The following is a 19269-nucleotide window of genomic DNA, read 5'->3' as shown; positions in this document are numbered from 1 at the left end:
AGGATCCATGGGCACCACACAGTTAAGCTTTTAGCTCCCAGGATGCACTTGGGTCCTCCTCTATACCCCGCCCCCGAGCCACAGGCACCTCAGTGTAAGCTGGTGCCCGGCCGGAGTCGGTCACCGCGCAGGGGGGCTGCAGGAGCAGCCCCCAGATAAGTTAGATTTTATTTATTTTTAATCTCTTTTTACTACAGACGGCAGCGAAGGGCTGTCTGTACAGACGCTGCCGCTCTGATCCCCGACTGGCGCCGCGACGCCAGTACTGATCTGGGGATCGCGGCGGGAGGGCAGAGTCCGTACTAGCCGGACTCTGTCTACCTCCCAGGACTGCTGCCGGAGTCGCCGGGGATTCAGGTAAGCCGCGCGTCGCTGGCTAGCGGCGGCGCGCGGAATGCCTTAAATGCAGTCCTTTAGCCTCCGGTCCTGGGGACAGACCGGAGGCTGCTAGCAGTGGCGGCGGGCCCCCCCCATAACCCATGGGACCACTAGACCACCAGGGATAAAGGGGCAAGCGGGAAGCCAGCATCCCTGGGGTTATGGCCAGCCAGGGGAGGAAGCCTTCCCTGTTCAGCGGCTTCTCCCCTCAGCTCAGCGCGCCTTTCAGCACGCAGTCTGGCGTCGCTGAGCTGCATCTACTCGGCCACTCCTCCTCTGAGGTCTCTGGGGGCCATTTTCCCAGTGGCAGCGCAGATCTCAGGGAGCACGCGGACCGGTCCCCCTGTGTACCTCTCCCCTGATTAAGGACAGCGTACACAGCACTATAGCCCTCCCAGACACTGAATCTGGGCAGGTTGATTGTAGTGTAAAGGTGCAGTGAGTATGTCTTCCTGCATGGTATGTGACTTTTGCTAGTGCTGCCTGTCTGTGCTTATTTTCCGCTTACTGTCAGCTTATACCTATCCCTTTACTTCTCCTACAAGCCCTACAGGTGTGTGGGGGAGGGGCGTTTCTACTGACCTCACTTATATAGATCACGTATTTGTGAGGTCCGTCACATACAGTTGTGTGCTACTCAGTGCCATATTGTGGGCTGTTGTTCAGCACACCGGTGAGTGCGTTTTACTTCTACCCTGGTGCCAGATATATAATATATTCTGTCATGTCAGATGAGGAGGTTGAGCGCTCAGTGGCTCCGGTGTTGGCCTCCTGCGGACGCTGTTCTGCAGGAGTAGATAGGGAGGATTTGTCACAGGATGGCCTGTGTAGTCGATGCCAGGTGGCTCCTGGCCCATCCAGACCTTCTCTGGCGCAGGAACCACCGTGGGCGATGTTTTCTCAAGTGCTGGTGTCTATTGCGGACCGTCTGTCGGTCCCGACTGCTCTCCCTACTAGGGCGGTGCCCCAGCCGACCATCCCCCATTCCCCGGGTGTCCCGCAGTTATTGCGGAGTCCTCCTGGGTCTCAATCAGTAGGTCCCTATGCGGGGTTGCCTATGTATATACAGGCTTCCCCTGTGCCGCAGCAGCCTGTGGTACCTTTTCAGGCCCCTATGGCGACGCCTCCACCATGGGTGAATGTGCTCTCCAACTCCGTGCAAAATTTGGCGGCCACTTCCTCGGCTTTTCAGTCAATGTTGCAGACTGACATGCCTTCTAGGATTTCTAAACGCCCACTCATGACACGGGCTGCTCAGGTATCGGACTCAGAGGGTTCCTCAGATGATGGGGAGGTCCCTGATGACACTGACTCGGACGCCTCGGTCCAGGAAATGGATACCAAGTCGTCCATTAATGTGCGAGCACTAGTTAGGGCGGTGCGAGCTATTCTTCTTATAGAGGATGAGGCACCGGTTCCTAAGTCGAAGTTTCCTAGTTTCAAAAAAACTAAGGTGGCTTCTGCGGTGTTTCCCCTGTCGGATCAGTTGACTGATCATATGGCGGTAGCTTGGCAGGCGCCCAGTAAGAGATTCCTTCCTCAGAAGCGGTTGGCTTCTAATTACCCCTTCCCTGAGGCACATTGTAAAAAATGGGAAACTCCACCGGCGGTGGATTCCCATGTCATCCGTTTAACTCGGGGCGCCACCTTACCATTACCGTCGATATCCTCGCTGAAGGATCCCACGGACAGGAAAGTTGAGACTTGCTTAAAGTCTATTTACTCCCTCCGGGGCGGTGGCCCGACCGTCCATGGCCATCTCCTGGGTGGCCAAGGCCATTGAGGGGTGGGCCAATGCATTGGAAGATACCTTCCCAGACGACGCTCCGGATGTCCAGCGGGCGTTGTTGGGACAAATGAGGGACGCTGCTTCTTACATTGGTGAAGCTTCTTTAGATGCTAGTCTGCTGACCTCGCGGGTATCGGCTGCAGCGGTGTCTGGCCGCCGATCCTTGTGGTTGCGGTCCTGGAGAGCGGACTCTGATTCAAAGAAGGGTCTGGAGGCCTTACCTTTCAATGGTGAATTACTATTTGGTCCGGACTTGGACAAAATAGTGGACACCCTGGCTAAATCCAAGTCGGCCTTCCTCCCTTCGGCGGCACTGCCTGCTAAGGTTCGGAGTTCGGCTTTTCGTTCCTTTCGGGTTCAGGGTAAGGCGAAAGGTCAGTCCTTCCCGAGACAGTCTGCGAGTAAGACGGCCTCTAAACCCAAGAAGCAAGCCTGGAGTGCTCAGCGCCCTTCTTCCAAGCAGGAAGATAAACCTGCGGCCTGATGGGACGGGCCTCCCTCTGGGGGACCTCAGAGTGGGAGGCCGACTTCTTCTATTTGCCCAGTGCTGGCACAATACCACCACGGATGCCTGGGTTCGAGAAGTGGTCTCCCAGGGGTACGCCCTGTCTTTTCGGCACAGACCACCCCACCAGTTTTTCTGCACAAGTCCTTCTCAGGACAAGACCAAGGCGTTACAGGTTCAGGAGGCTATAGAGTCCTTGCTGAAAGCAGGGGTCATTCGAAGGACTGGGTATTATTAGTCTCTGTTTCTGGTGCAGAAACCCAATGGTTCTCATCGCCCTATCCTCAACTTGAAGTCTCTGAACAAATTCCTCAGAGTTCCCAAGTTCAGGATGGAAACGTTACGTTCCATCATTCTGGCAATGGAACCGGGGGATTACATGGTGTCCCTGGACATCCAGGACGCCTACCTCCATGTTCCGATAGCATCTTCACACCAGCGGTATCTGAGGTTCGCTATCCTTCAACACCACTATCCGTTCCGGGCGCTACCCTTTGGTCTCTCCACGGCACCGAGGGTGTTCACGAAGATTATGGCGGTCATGGCCGCACATCTTCGGAACCAGAATGTACGGCTGCTGCCGTATCTGGACGACCTCCTGTTGCTGGCGAGCTCCCCGGAGGTACTGCTTCAACATCTCCACCTGACGATCGCTTGCCTGCAAGCACACGGGTGGTTGATAAATTGGAAAAAGTCCTCCCTGATTCCATCTCAGCGGATGGTTCATTTGGGAGCCCTGCTGGATTCGCGTCAGCAAAGGATCTTCCTGACTCCGGAGAAGGTCGCCTCCCTACAGCTGCGGATACACAGTTGCCTGAGCCGTTGCCGCCTGTCGGTCCATTCGGCTATGAGAGTTCTGGGGTCCATGGTGTCGACATTCGACATGGTGGAATTTGCCCAGTTCCATTCCCGGCCCCTGCAGGGGCTGATTCTATCAGAATGGAACGGGTTACCTCACCGGATCCGCTCTCAGGTGCTGGTGTTGTCTCCGGACGTTCGGCAATCTTTGGCTTGGTGGCTTCAGACAGCTCATCTGGTCGAGGGGCGCCCATTTTGGATCCCGGACTGGGTCCTGCTCACGACGGATGCCAGTCTCCGGGGTTGGGGGGCAGTGACCGGCTCTTTGTCGCTTCAGGGTCGTTGGTCAGCGGAAGAAGCACTTCTCCCCATCAACATCCTGGAACTGCGGGCAGTATACAGGGCCCTGCAGTATCCGGCCCCGCTCTTCACGGAAGGGCGGTACAGGTGCAGTCCGACAACGCCACCACGGTGGCGTATATCAACCACCAAGGCGGAACTCGCAGTCAGGCAGCGATGTCGGAGGTGTCTCGTATCCTGACTTGGGCGGAGGGTCACATTCCGGCGATCTCGGCGGTCTTCATCCCCGGAGTCCTCAATTGGGAGGCGGACTTCCTCAGCCGTCACGACGTGCATCCCGGGGAATGGTCGCTTCACCCAGAGGTGTTTCAGCTACTCGTGGACAGGTGGGGACTGCGGAGCTGTACTTGATGGCCTCCCGTCACAATCACAAGTTGCCCGTTTACGGGTCAAGGACAAGAGACGCAGGCGCAAGTCTGGTGGACGCGCTGTCGGTGAAATGGACGTTTCACCTGGCGTATCTGTTTCCTCCGCTATCCCTGCTTCCTCGGGTTCTGCGGAAATTCAAGCAGGACGGCGGCATGCTCGTGCTGGTAGCTCCGGCGTGGCCCAGACGTCCTTGGTACTCCGATCTCAGGAGCCTCTCCATCGACGCTCCGTACCTTCTTCCTCAGCGTCGGGACCTGTTGTCTCAGGGGCCCTGCCTTTACCCGGATCTGGGTCGGCTGTCTTTGACGGCGTGGCTCTTGAGACAGCCGTCTTGAGGTCTCGGGGCTTCTCCAGTTCGGTTATTGGTACCATGCTCCGGGCACGCAAGCCTGCTTCAGCACGGATTTATCACAGAGTGTGGCACACTTACTTTCAGTGGTGTGAGTCCAGACATTATGATCCTCAGGTGTTCCAAGTTTCTAGGATCTTGGAATTTCTTCAATCAGGATTGGATCTCTGCTTACGCCTTGCATCTCTGAAGGTTCATGTGTCCGCCTTGTCCGTGTGGTTTCAACGGCGGATTGCAATACTACCAGACGTTCACACCTTTTTCCAGGGTGTTCTCAGGATCCAGCCTCCCTTTGTGCCTCCTGTGGCTCCTTGGGACTTGGCGGTGGTGCTACGGGTCCTGCAGGGTCCTCCGTTTGAGCCTCTTGAGGCGGTGGAGCTCAAGTGGCTGACATTTAAGATGGTTTTTCTCCTGGCAATTGCTTCGGCCAGGAGGGTGTCTGAATTGGGGGCGCTTTCCTGTCGCCCTCCTTTCCTGATTTTTCACCAGGACAGAGCGGTGCTCCGCACTCGTCCTGAGTTTTTGCCCAAAGTGGTCTCGAAGTTCCACATTAATCAGGAACTTGTTGTGCCAGCTTTTCAGTCCACTGATCTTTCAGCTGGTGAGACTTCCTTAGATGTGGTCCGGGCGCTTAGAATTTATGTAGACCGGACGGCTTCGGTTAGGAAGTCTGATTCCTTGTTTATCCTCTTTGGTTTTCACAAGAGGGGTTGGCCTGCCAACAAACAAACGTTAGCCCGTTGGCTTCGTTCCGTTATTTGTGAGGCTTATGCACAAGAGGGTTTACCTGTGCCAGCCTCTGTTAAGGCTCATTCCACTCGTTCTGTGGGTCCCTCTTGGGCTGCTAGACGTGGCGCTTCTGCTGTTCAGCTGTGTAAGGCGGCCACTTGGTCTTCTATTCAAACGTTTTTGAGGTTCTATGCGTTTGACACCTTCGCCTCTCAGGATGCTTCCTTTGGGCGCCGGGTGCTCCTTTCAGCACAGGAGCGTCCCCGCCCTTAGTTGAACTGCTTTGGGACATCCCCAAGGTCAACCCTGTGGACCCCCTATGGACCCTGAAGTAGAAAACAAGAGATATGGTAAGAACTTACCTTTGTTATCTCTGTTTCTACGAAGTCCATAGGGTCCACAGGGCGCCCGCCCTGACGCACCTGGCTTCAAATGGGCTGTGTGGCTGGTCACCGGTTTTCCGTCTCCCATTTCTGTGCGTATGGTTTCTTGTGTGTTCCAGTCTTCCTTCTCTCTGTTCCATATTCTCCTCCGGCCTAGGCTGCTTACCAACTGAGGTGCCTGTGGCTCGGGGGCGGGGTATAGAGGAGGACCCAAGTGCATCCTGGGAGCTAAAAGCTTAACTGTGTGGTGCCCATGGATCCTGTTCCAGCTATAACCCCAAGGTCAACCCTGTGGACCCTATGGACTTCGTAGAAACAGAGATAACAAAGGTAAGTTCTTACCATATCTCTTGTTTTCTCTGGTAGCTACACCACACATTGGTATAATTCATAAAACGATACAAATAGCGCACACATCCTGAAACCCTAACAACCATTAGCGTACTGACTATGGGCCTGATTCAAAGATGGACACTAATGCGATCTCAGCTGCGATTTCTTACGTAACGCAGCTGCGAAAATGTTCATCGAACCCGAGTATAAGGACACCTACTGCTGCCTTCTTACATGCATAAGACGGCGCTTACCTGCATAAATATCAGTAACGAACATCGAGCGCCCATCTTGCCCTTGCCACAGGTCTGACCTGCCGCAGCCTTGGCAGCTCTCCTGACACGCAGAGTTGCGTTCAAACGGTCAGTCACGCCTGCGTTTTTTCTGACCACCCCCTGTTACAGCATCCAAATGCTGACTACCTGTCTCTCACTTTGCGAGCGGAAACTCTGTGCGGCCGTAATCGCAATGCAATCACTGCGCAGTGTGACTTATACACATGTGCTATGTCGAACAATCGCTCGATCTGAGTGAAAGTCGCATTAGCGTCCATCTCTGAATGAGGCCTAAAATTGGCCGAACACAATATGTGGGTGTAACTGTAGAAAAATTATCCCTTAAATAGGCATAAAGTGATCACTTCAAAAAGCTGAAATCCTAAAATGACTTCTAGAACCTAAAACTTATTTAAAAAACCTTTTTGCATTCTGATGGTCATTAGTGAATGTTTTTGAAGAGAGAGCGATAACCAGATCTAGGGATGGACACACTCCTTATAAGAGTGATATTCTGATACTTTTTAATAATGAATTAAAATTGTTACTTACTCCGTTTTTATGTTTTTAAACAGCAAAATATAAAACAGACATGGGAAAACAATTATGGGTAATTTGACCACAATAGACAAAAGGACTCATTGGTTCATATTCATCATTGGGGGTCAGGTGGATACTTAATTACCGGAGCAATTCAGCATTGCTCCGGTATGGGAACAACTGTTCAGAAAAGTAGCTGTCCCTGTGATCAGTATACTGCTACAGTACTTCATTAGCAATGATACTTACTGGTGCTGGGTCTGCCCTGTGTGCATGCGGGTCCTGAGGTCGCATGTTCATGGCTGCAAGTCACTAGGGAGGAGACAGGTGTTGATTCTTGCAAGCAATCTCTGAAAATGTTTCAATTTATCGGAGTTTACTGAAATTGTACCTCTAGTAATGAATGGGCCCGTTACTTTAAAACATGCTTAAACTAGAGATTTCTCATATCTAATGGGCTCACTAGTGATAATGAATAGGCCCCAATGTGGCAATAAAATTGTTTACATTAAGATTTCTTTCAACTAGCAAGAATATTTATCATAACTATTACTGGTTAAAAAAAAGTCAAATATACAGTATAAATAAGTGGTGCCTAAATTCTATCAACTTTCATAACATAGACGTATTATTAATCCAGTGAGATTTATATGTAGTTTGGTATGAGCACATCTGCTATTTTGTTTTTAATTTGTTGTCTAAAGGTGCCCATACACGGTGCGATATAGCAGCCGATCCGAAGGATTGGTACGATTATCGCTGCTACATCGCACCGCGTGTGGGTATGATATTGGCCAGTGTACGCACCCGTGGGATTGTACATCGCACCTCCAGATCTTGCTGCAGGTTCACTGTGCGATCCAATGCAGCGCTATGTGGGTGGGGGAGGGGGGTGCTGGCATATCAGGCAATCGGCCACCCGTTCGCATTGTGTGTGGGAACCGTCCGATATGTCAGCCATCTGATCCCCGTCGCGTCACAAGGTGTATATCGCACCGTGTATGGGCGGCATAAGTCCTTTTGTCTATTGTGGTCACATTGCCCATAATTTTTTATCCATGTCTAATGTATATTACGCTGTTTTAAGTACATAAGGAGTAAGTAAAAATGTAATCATTAAGGAAAGTTAAGTAGTATTATGTCTGTCATTCTTCTATGGAGTTTATCCATCCCTAGATCTGGCAATTAGTCCCTCTATTTTCTTTTGCAAATAAATTGACTTTTATTTAACCAGTTGGACAGCGCCAACCTCTGTATTTATAGACTAATAAACTACCTATATTACAATAGGAGGGTCCTTTATGTAACTAGCCCCCCCCCGCCTATGTTTCCAGTCTTTGGTGAATGTAAAGATTGTGGATGATGATGGGTTTGTTGCTGATCCGTATACTCTCCTCTGTAGGTGGGTGGGAAGTTTGCTGATGCTGCTATACCACAAATGAAGACTTTTGGAAGAATTGCTGTGTGTGGTGCAATCTCCCATTACAATGATGCAGTGCCACCATCAGGTAACTTTTCTATAAAATAATGCATGTAATATAAGATGTGTCTTCATAGACTGTGGCTTCAGTCGCGTCAAACAGCCCATCTCAGTGCCCAAGGTCCCAGACGACTTGACCGGTCCTAATGGAGATGTTCCCCAATAGTCTGGATTATAAACTATTTGTTTTGGTTTAGAATGTATTGCTAGGTAAAGTCCAAAATCTTTTGTTTCATGCCAGCAAGGTTAATAACAACCATTGTATTGATAAAACATAGCACCAGAAGGCCAGGAAAGACACCCAGTACACAGCAGTTTCATATGTGAAGGTTCAAGAATAGCAGATCAAACATATGGCAAGCCGTAGGAGTAATCCCATTAGAAGTAAATGTTAATAAATAAATGATGTAACATACACACACATCCAGAAGTGATCTGAATCCTCGTATAATCACCTGGGAAATATATCCTTACATTTGTCAAGTTTTCATATCACAAGCCAAAGATTACATTTTTCATTATGGCGTCAATTATAGGACATTCTTTATCCATTCCAGAGAGTAACATGGTTAATCTAGTTCACATTTTATGTACATGGTCTTTGAACAATATTTGATATCAGCAACCAAGACGTTAGTCAATCATTCCAAAACTTATTTTGCACCTTCCCAACCATGACTTTCCCAGTGATATCACATTGTTAGAGCTTGATTACTTTCCCATTGAGGAACCAAATCTAATGTTTCTTAAGCTCAGTGCTAGAACCAGATGGCTTGTTCCAGTGACAGAGGAAAGGGAACATATTCCCCATTTTTGAGGATGTACTTTAAAATCCAACCGTTTAGAACAAAGTACTTTATATTTCAACAGGACAAAGTTGGGTGTTTAGTATTATAGTGGTTACAGATATTTAAAAAATAAAAAAAAGTCTTATAATATCTACAGTATTGCAGGAATAAAACATAACTTGATGTCATTGTTTTCATGGGGGGGGGGGGGCAACATGGTTATGTAGTGGTTAGCATAACTACCTCCCAGGACTGAGGTCATGAGCTCAATTCCCGACCATGGCTTATCTGTGTGGAATGGTCATAAGTGGTAGTGATCATTGTTTGTCATTGTGGACGACACAGTGGCATTATGGTGAGCCTTAGTGCCTCACACCACTGAGGTCATGAGTTAAATTTCCAGTCATGGCCTATCGGTATATAGATTGTATGTTCTTCCTGTGTTTGCACAGGCTTCCTCTGGGCGCTCTGATTTTCTCCCACACTCCCAAAACATACGATTACGTGGGTTCTGACAAAATAACCTTAGTATGTTAGTGAAGTTAGACTGTAAGCTCCAATGGGTCAGGGACTAATATAAATTAAATATATTTTCTGTACATCGCTGCATAAACTAGTGGCGCTATATAAAATAATAGTTTCTTAGTTAATCTAGCATGCAGGATTATGTTATGCTGCATTGTATAGCATCATGATCAACAGTTAATGAACGGGCGCTGTACAACAGCCCTGGCATCCCTCTTTGAGCACTCGAGCATGGAAAAGAGGCATGACCATGTGTTATGGGGGTGTGCCATTAGTCGCGGGGCGTGGTCTGACAGCATGCTCCCATCTCTCTGCATGCCAGCCAAAGCAGTGCTGTGGGAGGTGGAGCTGCTCGGCAAGAATTTCAGGCCAGACCAGCCCATCAGGTCATCAGCCCTTCTGGTATTTGTCAGAAGTGCCATATGGCCAGTCCGGCCCTGGTGATCATTACTCTTACAAACTCTTATCTAATTTGCTTAATATTTCTCTTAAAGGACCCTATATACAAACCTATTTGCTTTTTAACCAACTACGCATGGAAGGCTTCATTGTGACTCGCTGGCTAGACAGATTTCCAGAGGGACAGAAGCAACTCCTGCAGTGGATTTCAGAGGTAACTATAGTCTATATGTGCATGGTGTCATTCTAACTGTATTCAATTTACACTAGAAGGTATTTACTAATAAGCTGGAGTTATATTTAATTAGGGCCAGACATACCTACATAAAAAAAGTACTTTTTGTGTCTTACAAAAGACAAAAAGAACAAATATTTGTCTATTTTACAATTTGTTGATGTTGAAAACCTTAAGCTGCTCTTACTTTCTGCAAAGCTTCTTCCCAGTGGTGGTTCTGGTGGTGGTGGTGGTTCTGCAGTGCCAGACATTATGGAAAATAAACAGGGTCATACAAGGTAGAATGAATTGCAGACATGAAAACAAGCGGTAATGAAGACTCTGCTTGTGAGATGTCTGTTTGGGAGATGGTACAGCAAGTGTTGCACAGGGTGGAATTCAGGATAGTTGTGAGTAGAATAGATGGGGATATAAGTTATAATAAAAATAAATTTTTGAGTCTGATTTGGTAGTGAATGCTATTGGTGGGTAGTGGCACGTGAGAAGTACAGGAGAGAGCGGTGGTTTCCAGGGGATGGGTACGGGATGCCAGCGCTCGGGATCCCAGCTGTCAAAATCCTGATGCCGGCATCCCGACAGGGTTAGGATACCGACACCTGTGTCAGTATCCTAACAATCTCCGTACCCCTAACCCTCCCTCCCAAGTGCCTAAACCTAACCTCCGCCTCCCCCCTAGTGCCTAAACCTAACCTCCCTGGTGCCCTGTGGGTAAACTAGGGTATTTGTAGCCCAGGGCAAGATGAAAAATGGAACCCCTCCCCTCCTCGGCACTATGGGAGAGACATCATGATGTCTCTCCCTTCACCCAGTGTAGGAGCCGGAAGGAGGAGCTCATGAGTGAACTCCAGTCTGACTCTAGCCCTGGGTGCAGTAGCCAATGAGAGTCTGTATGACTCTCATTGGCTGCGAAAACAAACACTTCGAGTGGTGTGTTTGTTTTATTATGTAGCACGGACCACACTCGCTGTGGTACACACTAACCACTGACCTGGACGCCGGGAGGCGGTGCCGCCGGTCCGACGGCGCCCAGGGCACGTACCCCTCCCGTCCCCCCATTTGTTACACCACTGCCAGTGCCTAAACCTAACCCTCCCCCTAGTGCTTAACCCTAATACCTAACCCTCCCAGTAACCCCGCTACTTACCTTTTGGGATGCTGGTGCTGGGATACTGACAGGAGTCGGGATTCCTGCGCGGGTATTCTAAGTGCCGGCATCCCCTTTGTCGGGATACTGAACGTATCTGGTTTACCAGAAGCGGCAAGGCGCAGATTAGAGATAGATTTATGAGGACCTGAGACAGTATGCTGATGAGGTTGAGATGTATGAAGGTAAGGGTGAGCAATATGAATTGAATTCTGGAGGATACGGGGAGCCAGTGGCGTGGCAGATATGGAGCAGTAAGAGATCAGTTTTGCTGCAGCAGTTTAGATGGTGGGAAACCGATAAATTGTGATATTATTTGCAAACTGATGTAATTGTGCTAATTTTCCCATTGGGGAGCCAAACCGAATGGTTCTCTCGCACATTGCTAGAACAAGGTGGCTTTGTTGAAGTGCCCTATTTCACAAGTTTTCAAACTCGTTCCTCAGGACCCCAAACATTGCATGTTTTCCAGGTCTCCTTACAGAATCACAAGTGAAATTATTAGCTCATCCTGTGGGTCTTTTTAAAATGTGTCAGTGAGTAATGAATACACCTGTGCACCTGCTGGGTGACCTGGAAAGCGTGAATTGTGTGGGGTCCTGAGGACCGAGTTCGAGAACCATTGCCCTATTTGATGGAATTTTAGCTGCCTCTTGGAATCCACCATGTTCTAACAATAGGGTAAACCTAATAATTTTTTTTTCTGTGACTGGTAAATACATTATGAAGGAGTAGATTGAGGTATTGTTAGAATGTCTGGTTAGTATACTGCATACTGTAGGCCAGGTGTCTTCAACCCGTGGCCCGCGGGCAGGCTCCATTTGCCGGGCGCCCACTGAGATTTTGTTACCAGCGGGCGCCCTGCCGGCTCTCTCCCAGAGCCAGCAGCAGCCGGAGGCTGGAGTTCACTCCTGAGCTCCGGCTTGCGGCTCCCGCAGTGTGTAGTGCACTATGGGAGCGATGTCATGACGTCTCTCCCATAGTTCAGAGGAGCAGCCAGGTGGACCGGACGGCAGCGGACGCAGAAGCGGGGCTTAAGGTATAAGTTTTTTTTTTTTTTTTTTTGTGTGTAAGCGGCTTCACTACAGGGGGCACTACTACTACGGGTTATTACTACTGGGGGCACTACTAATGGGGGCACTGCATAAAGAGCACCACTGCTGGGAGCACTGCATAAGGGGCACTAATACTGACTGCATTGTATAAGGGGCATTACCACTGTGGGATCTGCATAAGGGGCACTGAATAAGGGGCACCACTGCTGGGGGCACTGAATAAGGTTAATTACCACTACTGGGGGTACTGCATAAGGGGACTACCACTACTGGGGGCACTGTGTATAAGGGGCACAAATATGGGCATTGTGTAAAAGGGGCACTGCTGTGTGTCATATATGAATCGGGTGAATCAAGATTGTGCTATTGTGTAGCGTATAGCTTAGTGGCCCTCGGGCGTCATTGAATTTTTTAATGTGGCCCACACTGTCTTAAAGGTTGAAGACCCCTGCTGTAGGCAATTTACATTCTATGGAATCACATGAGAATGTATTATAAATATGTGCACTTTTAATATTGAATTCTAACAAAGGTTACATATTACTCTTGTTTTCCAGGGCAAACTGAAATACCATGAACACATCACCAGTGGTTTTGAGAACATGCCAGCTGGATTCATTGGGATGCTTAATGGACAGAATATTGGGAAAGCAATTATAAAAGTTTAGATTTTCTTTAATGTACTATTGTTGTGGTTTTCCTCTTCATTAAAAACAATAAAACATTTTGTGTGTTCTAAAATGTATAATTTGCCAGTGTTATGTAAGCAGTCATACGTTTTATGGCAACTTGGTAATAAGAAACCAATACCTTGGCTAAACAAGCAGTAACTTTTATTTATACGAATACTCTTCTTTGTCCTTTCCCCCCATGCTTCTCCGTCTCCCAAGTGGAGATTTTGCCCCCAACCGTACCACCTTACTGGGTAAATCCTCAATATCCGCATTAGTGGTTTGTTTACCAAAGTGCTCTTTGAGTTTTAGAGATCGTTGAAATGCGGATATTGAGGATTTACCCAGTAAGGTGGTACGGTTGGGGGCAAAATCTAAATTTGACCCTCAGTCTACAAATCCCTCCATAAAAACTTTTTGTCGATTATTAGAAGATTCTATCAAAGAGGATATGGGACCAATTCATTACAACTTATCCATAGATGAATGGAAGGCATTAGACAGTTTGAGTAGAAGGAAAGATGTTATCATCAGAAACGCTGACAAGGGTGGCTCTATAGACACGGATTGTTACATCAGGGAATGTGATCGTTTATTAAGTGATTCTTTAACTTATGAGTTGTTAAGTTGTGATCCAACACAGGTGTACAAAAACAAATTGGACTATATTCTGGAATCGGCAGTTGCAGAAGGGCTGGTTTCTGTGAATGTTAAGAATAAATTGATGGTAGCATTTCCAGTTACGCCTATTTTTTATACACTGCCGAAGATTCATAAGGATGTCCAGAAGCCCCCTGGGCGTCCGATTATCTCTGCCAGGGGGTCATTGTGTGAACCTATAGCCATTTTTTTAGATGCATACCTACAGCCCTGTGTCCAACAGACACATACTTACTTAAGAGATTCTAGTATGATTCTTAAAAAATTAGAAGAGCTAGGCCAGATTCCACAACAGACGTCTTTAGCAACATTAGACGTCACAAGCTTGTATACATGCATTCCCCATGAGGCAGGCATTATGGCAGTGAAGCACCTCATAGTAGGTAATGCATTATATAAAGGGCCTGATGTGGAGTTATTTTTGAATTTATTGTATTTTACATTGTCACACAATTATTTTTTGTTTAACGGTAAATTCTTCAGGCAGCGCACAGGTTGCGTAATGGGATCGGCGGTAGCTCCTTCTTTTGCGAATAGCTTTATGTGGGGAGTGGAAAGAGAGATATTCTTACAGAGGCTTGATATTTCTGAGCATCTATTAATGTATTATCGCTATATAGATGATGTTTTCATTGTGGGTTGGTGAGATTGATCTACTCATCGCATTAGTGACGGAGCAGAATGAATCTGATAGTCCCATCAAATTTACTCTGCAATTTGATAGCTTGAAAATTTGTTTTCTTGACATTGCCATCACATTGGTAAATGGAGAGATAAAAACATCTTTGTTTACAAAACCTACAAATCGCAACACGTTTTTGCACTATAAAAGTTGCCATCTCGTGTCCACCGTGAAAGGGCTTCCATTTTCACAGTTTATACGGGTGTGTAGATGCACTAATGATAAGGAGGCGACAAATAAACAACTAGATATCATGATTGATAAGTTCTTGATGAGAGGATATCCGTTACAAGAACTCCAGAAAGCTAAGGAAAAGGCTTTAAAAATAGATAGAAAAGATCTACTGGAGGTTAAATCTAAAACAACAATGGACAATAGAATACCGTGGGTTCACGAGTTTGATATTGGGAGTAACCGTACTAGCAAAAGGGGAAAAATCTGTGGCCCATCTTAACATCTGACCCTGAATTGAAATGTCTGCACAAAACTAAGTTACACTAGAGCTAGCAATATCAAAGATCTAGTAGTTAAAACGGACGTTACTAATTTTAATAAAATTGAAGCCAAGAAGAATTTTTAAAGCCGTAAAAATGGGTGCTATAAATGTTTGGGCTGCACCACTTGCTCTTACATGGAAATAGGTGACTCTATTCTGCATCCACATTCTGGCAGAAGATTTAGAATCAATTGGCCCGTGACTTGCAATAGTAGTTTTGTCATCTATGTGATTATATGTCCATGCGGCCTCTACTATGTTGGCAAAACTGAGTGTCAATTTAAATTGAGGATGGCACAACATAGATCAGCAATTAGAATGGCTATAGCTTCAGGTAATAGTGATCAACCTGTGGCCCATAAACATAACATCCTTAGAATGTAAGCTCTCATGAGCAGGGACCTCTTCCCTCATGTGCTTCTCTTTACATTTTCTTCTACTCTCTACTCCCCATTAGGGCACCTAACACGGGACCGCCAACTCCCGGCAGCTTATTGTGAGTGCTTTAATCACTATTTCAGCAATGTATATAAGTTGTGTCCCTGTCCTGCACTGTAATGTACTGTAAGTTACTTGTTTCTTGTTCACTTATTAGTTCTATGTACTATGTAAGGCGCTGCGGAACACTTGTGGCGCCATATAAATAAAGGATAATAATAATAATAATAATAACATGGCCACACTCAGGTATAAGATCGTAGATCATGTTCCAAAACCATTAAGAGGTGGGGATAGAAGGAGAATGCTTTTACAGCTGGAAACCAGGTGAATTTTTCGACTGGATACCCTGTTCCCCTAGGGGTCTTAATGAATCTCTTGGACTTATTAATTTTCTAAAAAATGTGTTGTGTTTTAAAACAGAGGATTAGATCAGTTTGAAAATGTTTATATGAGTTTTGTTGGCTTCAACGTGGTTTATAGCATATTGAAATATGAAGTTCTATAGATCCATTTCTTATATGGTAAGATGTTAATACTAATATTTGTTATTTACCTATATCCTAGTATCATTATTTGATTTATACTGATGGTTTAGTCAAGGAGTTTTAGATGTTAAGGTACATGGGCTGGATTTGTATTTATATGCATTGAGGTGTTATTTTAAATTGTATCCACTGGAGGGCACTATTACTCTGTGAGAAGAAGTATCATGAGTATATTGTTATTGATTTCCGTTTCTATTAACAGGTGTTTGTTCACACAATCTATTTTCACTATTTTTTATATGGTGCACTTTATGTATGTTTTTTTTATAATGTTCTTGATAACATTTTTTCAATTAAGGTTTTCCAGTTACACAGCACGTTTTTATGTGAGCTAGTTTTACATATAGTTTTGATAATGCCATTTTATAGTATTTATTGTATTTAGCTACTGCACTTTGCCCTTTTATATTGTGTTTTTTGTGTAAATTTGGCTGCACTATGTGATAATAATTTTGTGTGTATAGAGGGTTGCCATGGCACCGGCTCCCAGCCGGGTGACGTCACTTCCGGTTTTCACGTTAGTGATGTCAGTGGGGCCGCCCCAGACGGTAGGCGTTCCCATGGGAACGCCTCCGTCTGGGCAGCCACGCCCCCGGCACGCCCACCAAAGGGGCGTGCTGTCAATCACCATCAACAGCACGCCCCCTTTGGTGCGAGACCCATAACGACGGCCGTCGTTATTTGGGTCTCGCGCACGACGGAGTAGCCTCTGTCGTGCACATGCGCACGAGGGCAACATCGACCCGCTTGCGAGCGCTCAGCGCTCGCAAGCGGGTCTGAATCAGGCCTTGAGTTCATTTAATATAAATATTTATTTTTGTTTTGTTCCTTGCGTCTGTTTTAAATATATTAGTATTTAAGCTTGTGTTACTATTTAAACGTCTCCACTCTGTCCTGTTAGCTATGTAATATCATATGGTTAAACAAAGCCATTCTGAGGCATTTATTGTAATATACATTTTATGCTGTAACACCTTCTTCTTATAGTTTGGTGTCACAAACTGTTTCTCAGGACTGCTGATACATTGAATGTTTATACACACACTAGTACTGGTGATTTTTTTTTATATAGTTTATAACAAAACACACACACAAAGCAATATACAAGGGTGATTCAATAAATAAAGTGAGACATCATTGCATAAATTATTCAGCTCGTACATATACGTATAATCAATAGTATGGCCTTGGTACCGATTATTTTTCCCCATATATTTAAGCATTTGTTCCAACGGTACACCAAGGCATCTATCCCGGCATAGAAAAAAAAATAAGTGTCAAGCGCCTGAAGCCAGGACATGACTGGTTGCTGAACTTCATCCAGGTGCTTCTTCAATGGTCCAAAGAGATGGAAATCACTCAGTGCCAGGTCCGGGCGGCAGGGAGTATGGTCCAATACCTCACAATGGTATTGCCGTAATAACTCACGCGTGCGGTTGGCTGAGTGTGTCCCGGGGCGGCATGCACCAAACGGAAAATGCGGTAAAACCCCTGTTTACAGCATTTTCCGTATTGCAGCAATCTCCTGGCCGCCGGGCTGCGATGCGGAGGGTAACGCCAGCTTTTGCTGGCGTTACCCTATAGAAGCCTATGGGCTTCTACCGCATCGCGCTGCTATGAGGCATCCGATCGGATCCCTCCCAGCATGCCCCGCAGCCGCCTGCACATGCGCAGATGGACTCCCGGGTCATATCGGAAGAGCTGTCCTTTGCTGTACAGATCGCATATGTTAGTGCATATGCGATCTGTACAATTGCGATGTCCGGCAGTGTTAGGCGGTAAGTATTAGTGCATACCGCCCCTGGCGTTATCGTGGAGCCTGTTCACAAAAAAGGTTGTTTTCAACTAGTTGCCCTCCGCAACCAGCTCAATGTGTCACAATAGTGTACAGCATTCACAGTATCTCCCTTGGTAAGACATCAAGAAGCACGCCCTTGTGGCCCCAAAACACGGTCACCATGACCTTCTTTGCTGATGGAGTTGTTTTGAATTTATTTGAAGATGGGGACAATGCATGTTTCTATGTTATGGATGCTTGCGTCATCTCCGGTGTGTCACATGATGCACCCACGTATCATCACCTGTAACAATACGCTGCAGGAACTGCACTCCCTCCTCGTGGTACTGTATCAAGTGCACTAGAGACAATCCCATCCCTATTGGTTTGAGAACATCTGCGAGTTGCTGCAGTACACAGAGTGAACACTTTCTTGTAGTCAGTTGCTCATGAACGATGTTGTGCACAGTACACACTGAGATGTTCAGTTTGTCAGCAATATCACTAACTGGAATGAGTCTGTCCTCATGAATCAGACCTTCAAAACGGCACAAATTGTCATCTGTGGTGATGTTGCTCATCTTGAACGTCTCTCCGGCCATTATCAAAGGCAGTGCACCAAACCTGTTATCACTGTATATCTCAATAAGTTGATGATGAATTTCAGCTGCTGGTGTGTCCTTTAGACGCAGAAATCTGATCGCACTATGCAACTCCATGTTTGACCATGGCTCTGCCAGCCCCGCCATCCTACAACTGATGTTAGGACAGTATGACTGATAAGAGGCTCAGTCTAATGGCCGTAAGGGGAAGCCATTGTCTACCTGCTCTGGCCTGGTGGGAAATTAGAATGAAATATGAGAAAATCACACACGTGAGAAGTCTTGTTACCTTACTCATCGAACTATCCTTATACATACAATATCGAACAAATATAGTTATATTCAGGGCATGTTCTTCATCCCGGCGGTTGAGCTGCCGACACTTACATTACTAGCGCCGGAATACTGATGAAGTAGCGGGGTTAGGGGGAGGGTTAGGCACTAAGGGTGAGGGTTAGGTTTATGGTGTGGGGAGGGGACAGTTAGGTTCAGGCACTAGGGGGGGGGGGTTAGGGTTAGCATACCAACCAACAAGTGTCGGTATGTTAACCCTGTCGGGATCCCGGCGTCTGGATTCTGACCGCCAGGATCCCGACTGTATTTCATACTGATCCTGTATATTCCTCTTTTAAAGTGTCCAAAGGATATAGCGTAAAACAACCATACTGTAGATCCTAAGTCAACATGAGAGTACACCAAAATATAGCATATGTCTGTATGGTTCAAAACAATTCTATAATAAACACAAAGTAATATGAAAAAGCCTTGAATGAACCATACGCTACAAGCAAGTGAGCCTGTCTGCAAATAGAAGCTCAAGTCAAGTCACAAATAATAAACAGGAATGTATCTGGGATTCAAAAGTAAAATTAAGACTACAATTTCAAATAAAAAGGGTGAGTGGAAGAGGGAAGTGGGATCGGTATGAATGATCGCCGGACGAGAGCCCAACGCCGGCAGG

The 19269-nt window shown here is 46.6% G+C and overlaps 1 protein-coding gene across 1 annotated transcript in view; it reads left to right on the top strand.

Annotated features, from left to right (window-relative positions):
- Positions 1 to 13177, top strand: part of LOC148454072 (prostaglandin reductase 1-like) — a 47979-nt gene extending 34802 nt beyond the window's left edge. Inside the window, exons 8-10 of the mRNA XM_088461243.1 lie at positions 8211 to 8316; positions 10096 to 10214; positions 12992 to 13177. Of these exons, the coding sequence (XP_088317369.1) occupies positions 8211 to 8316; positions 10096 to 10214; positions 12992 to 13102 (336 nt within the window). The 3' untranslated portion in view covers positions 13103 to 13177. The remainder of the gene's footprint in view (positions 1 to 8210; positions 8317 to 10095; positions 10215 to 12991) is intronic.
- The last annotated feature ends 6092 nt before the right edge of the window (positions 13178 to 19269 follow it).

The sequence above is a fragment of the Taudactylus pleione genome, unplaced genomic scaffold, assembly GCF_031769625.1.
Source record: "Taudactylus pleione unplaced genomic scaffold, aTauple2 ptg001032l, whole genome shotgun sequence".
NCBI classification, from domain to species: Eukaryota; Metazoa; Chordata; class Amphibia; order Anura; family Myobatrachidae; genus Taudactylus; species Taudactylus pleione.
Note: the sequence above shows the minus strand (reverse complement) of the source record. Positions and strands in the feature narration are given on the sequence as shown.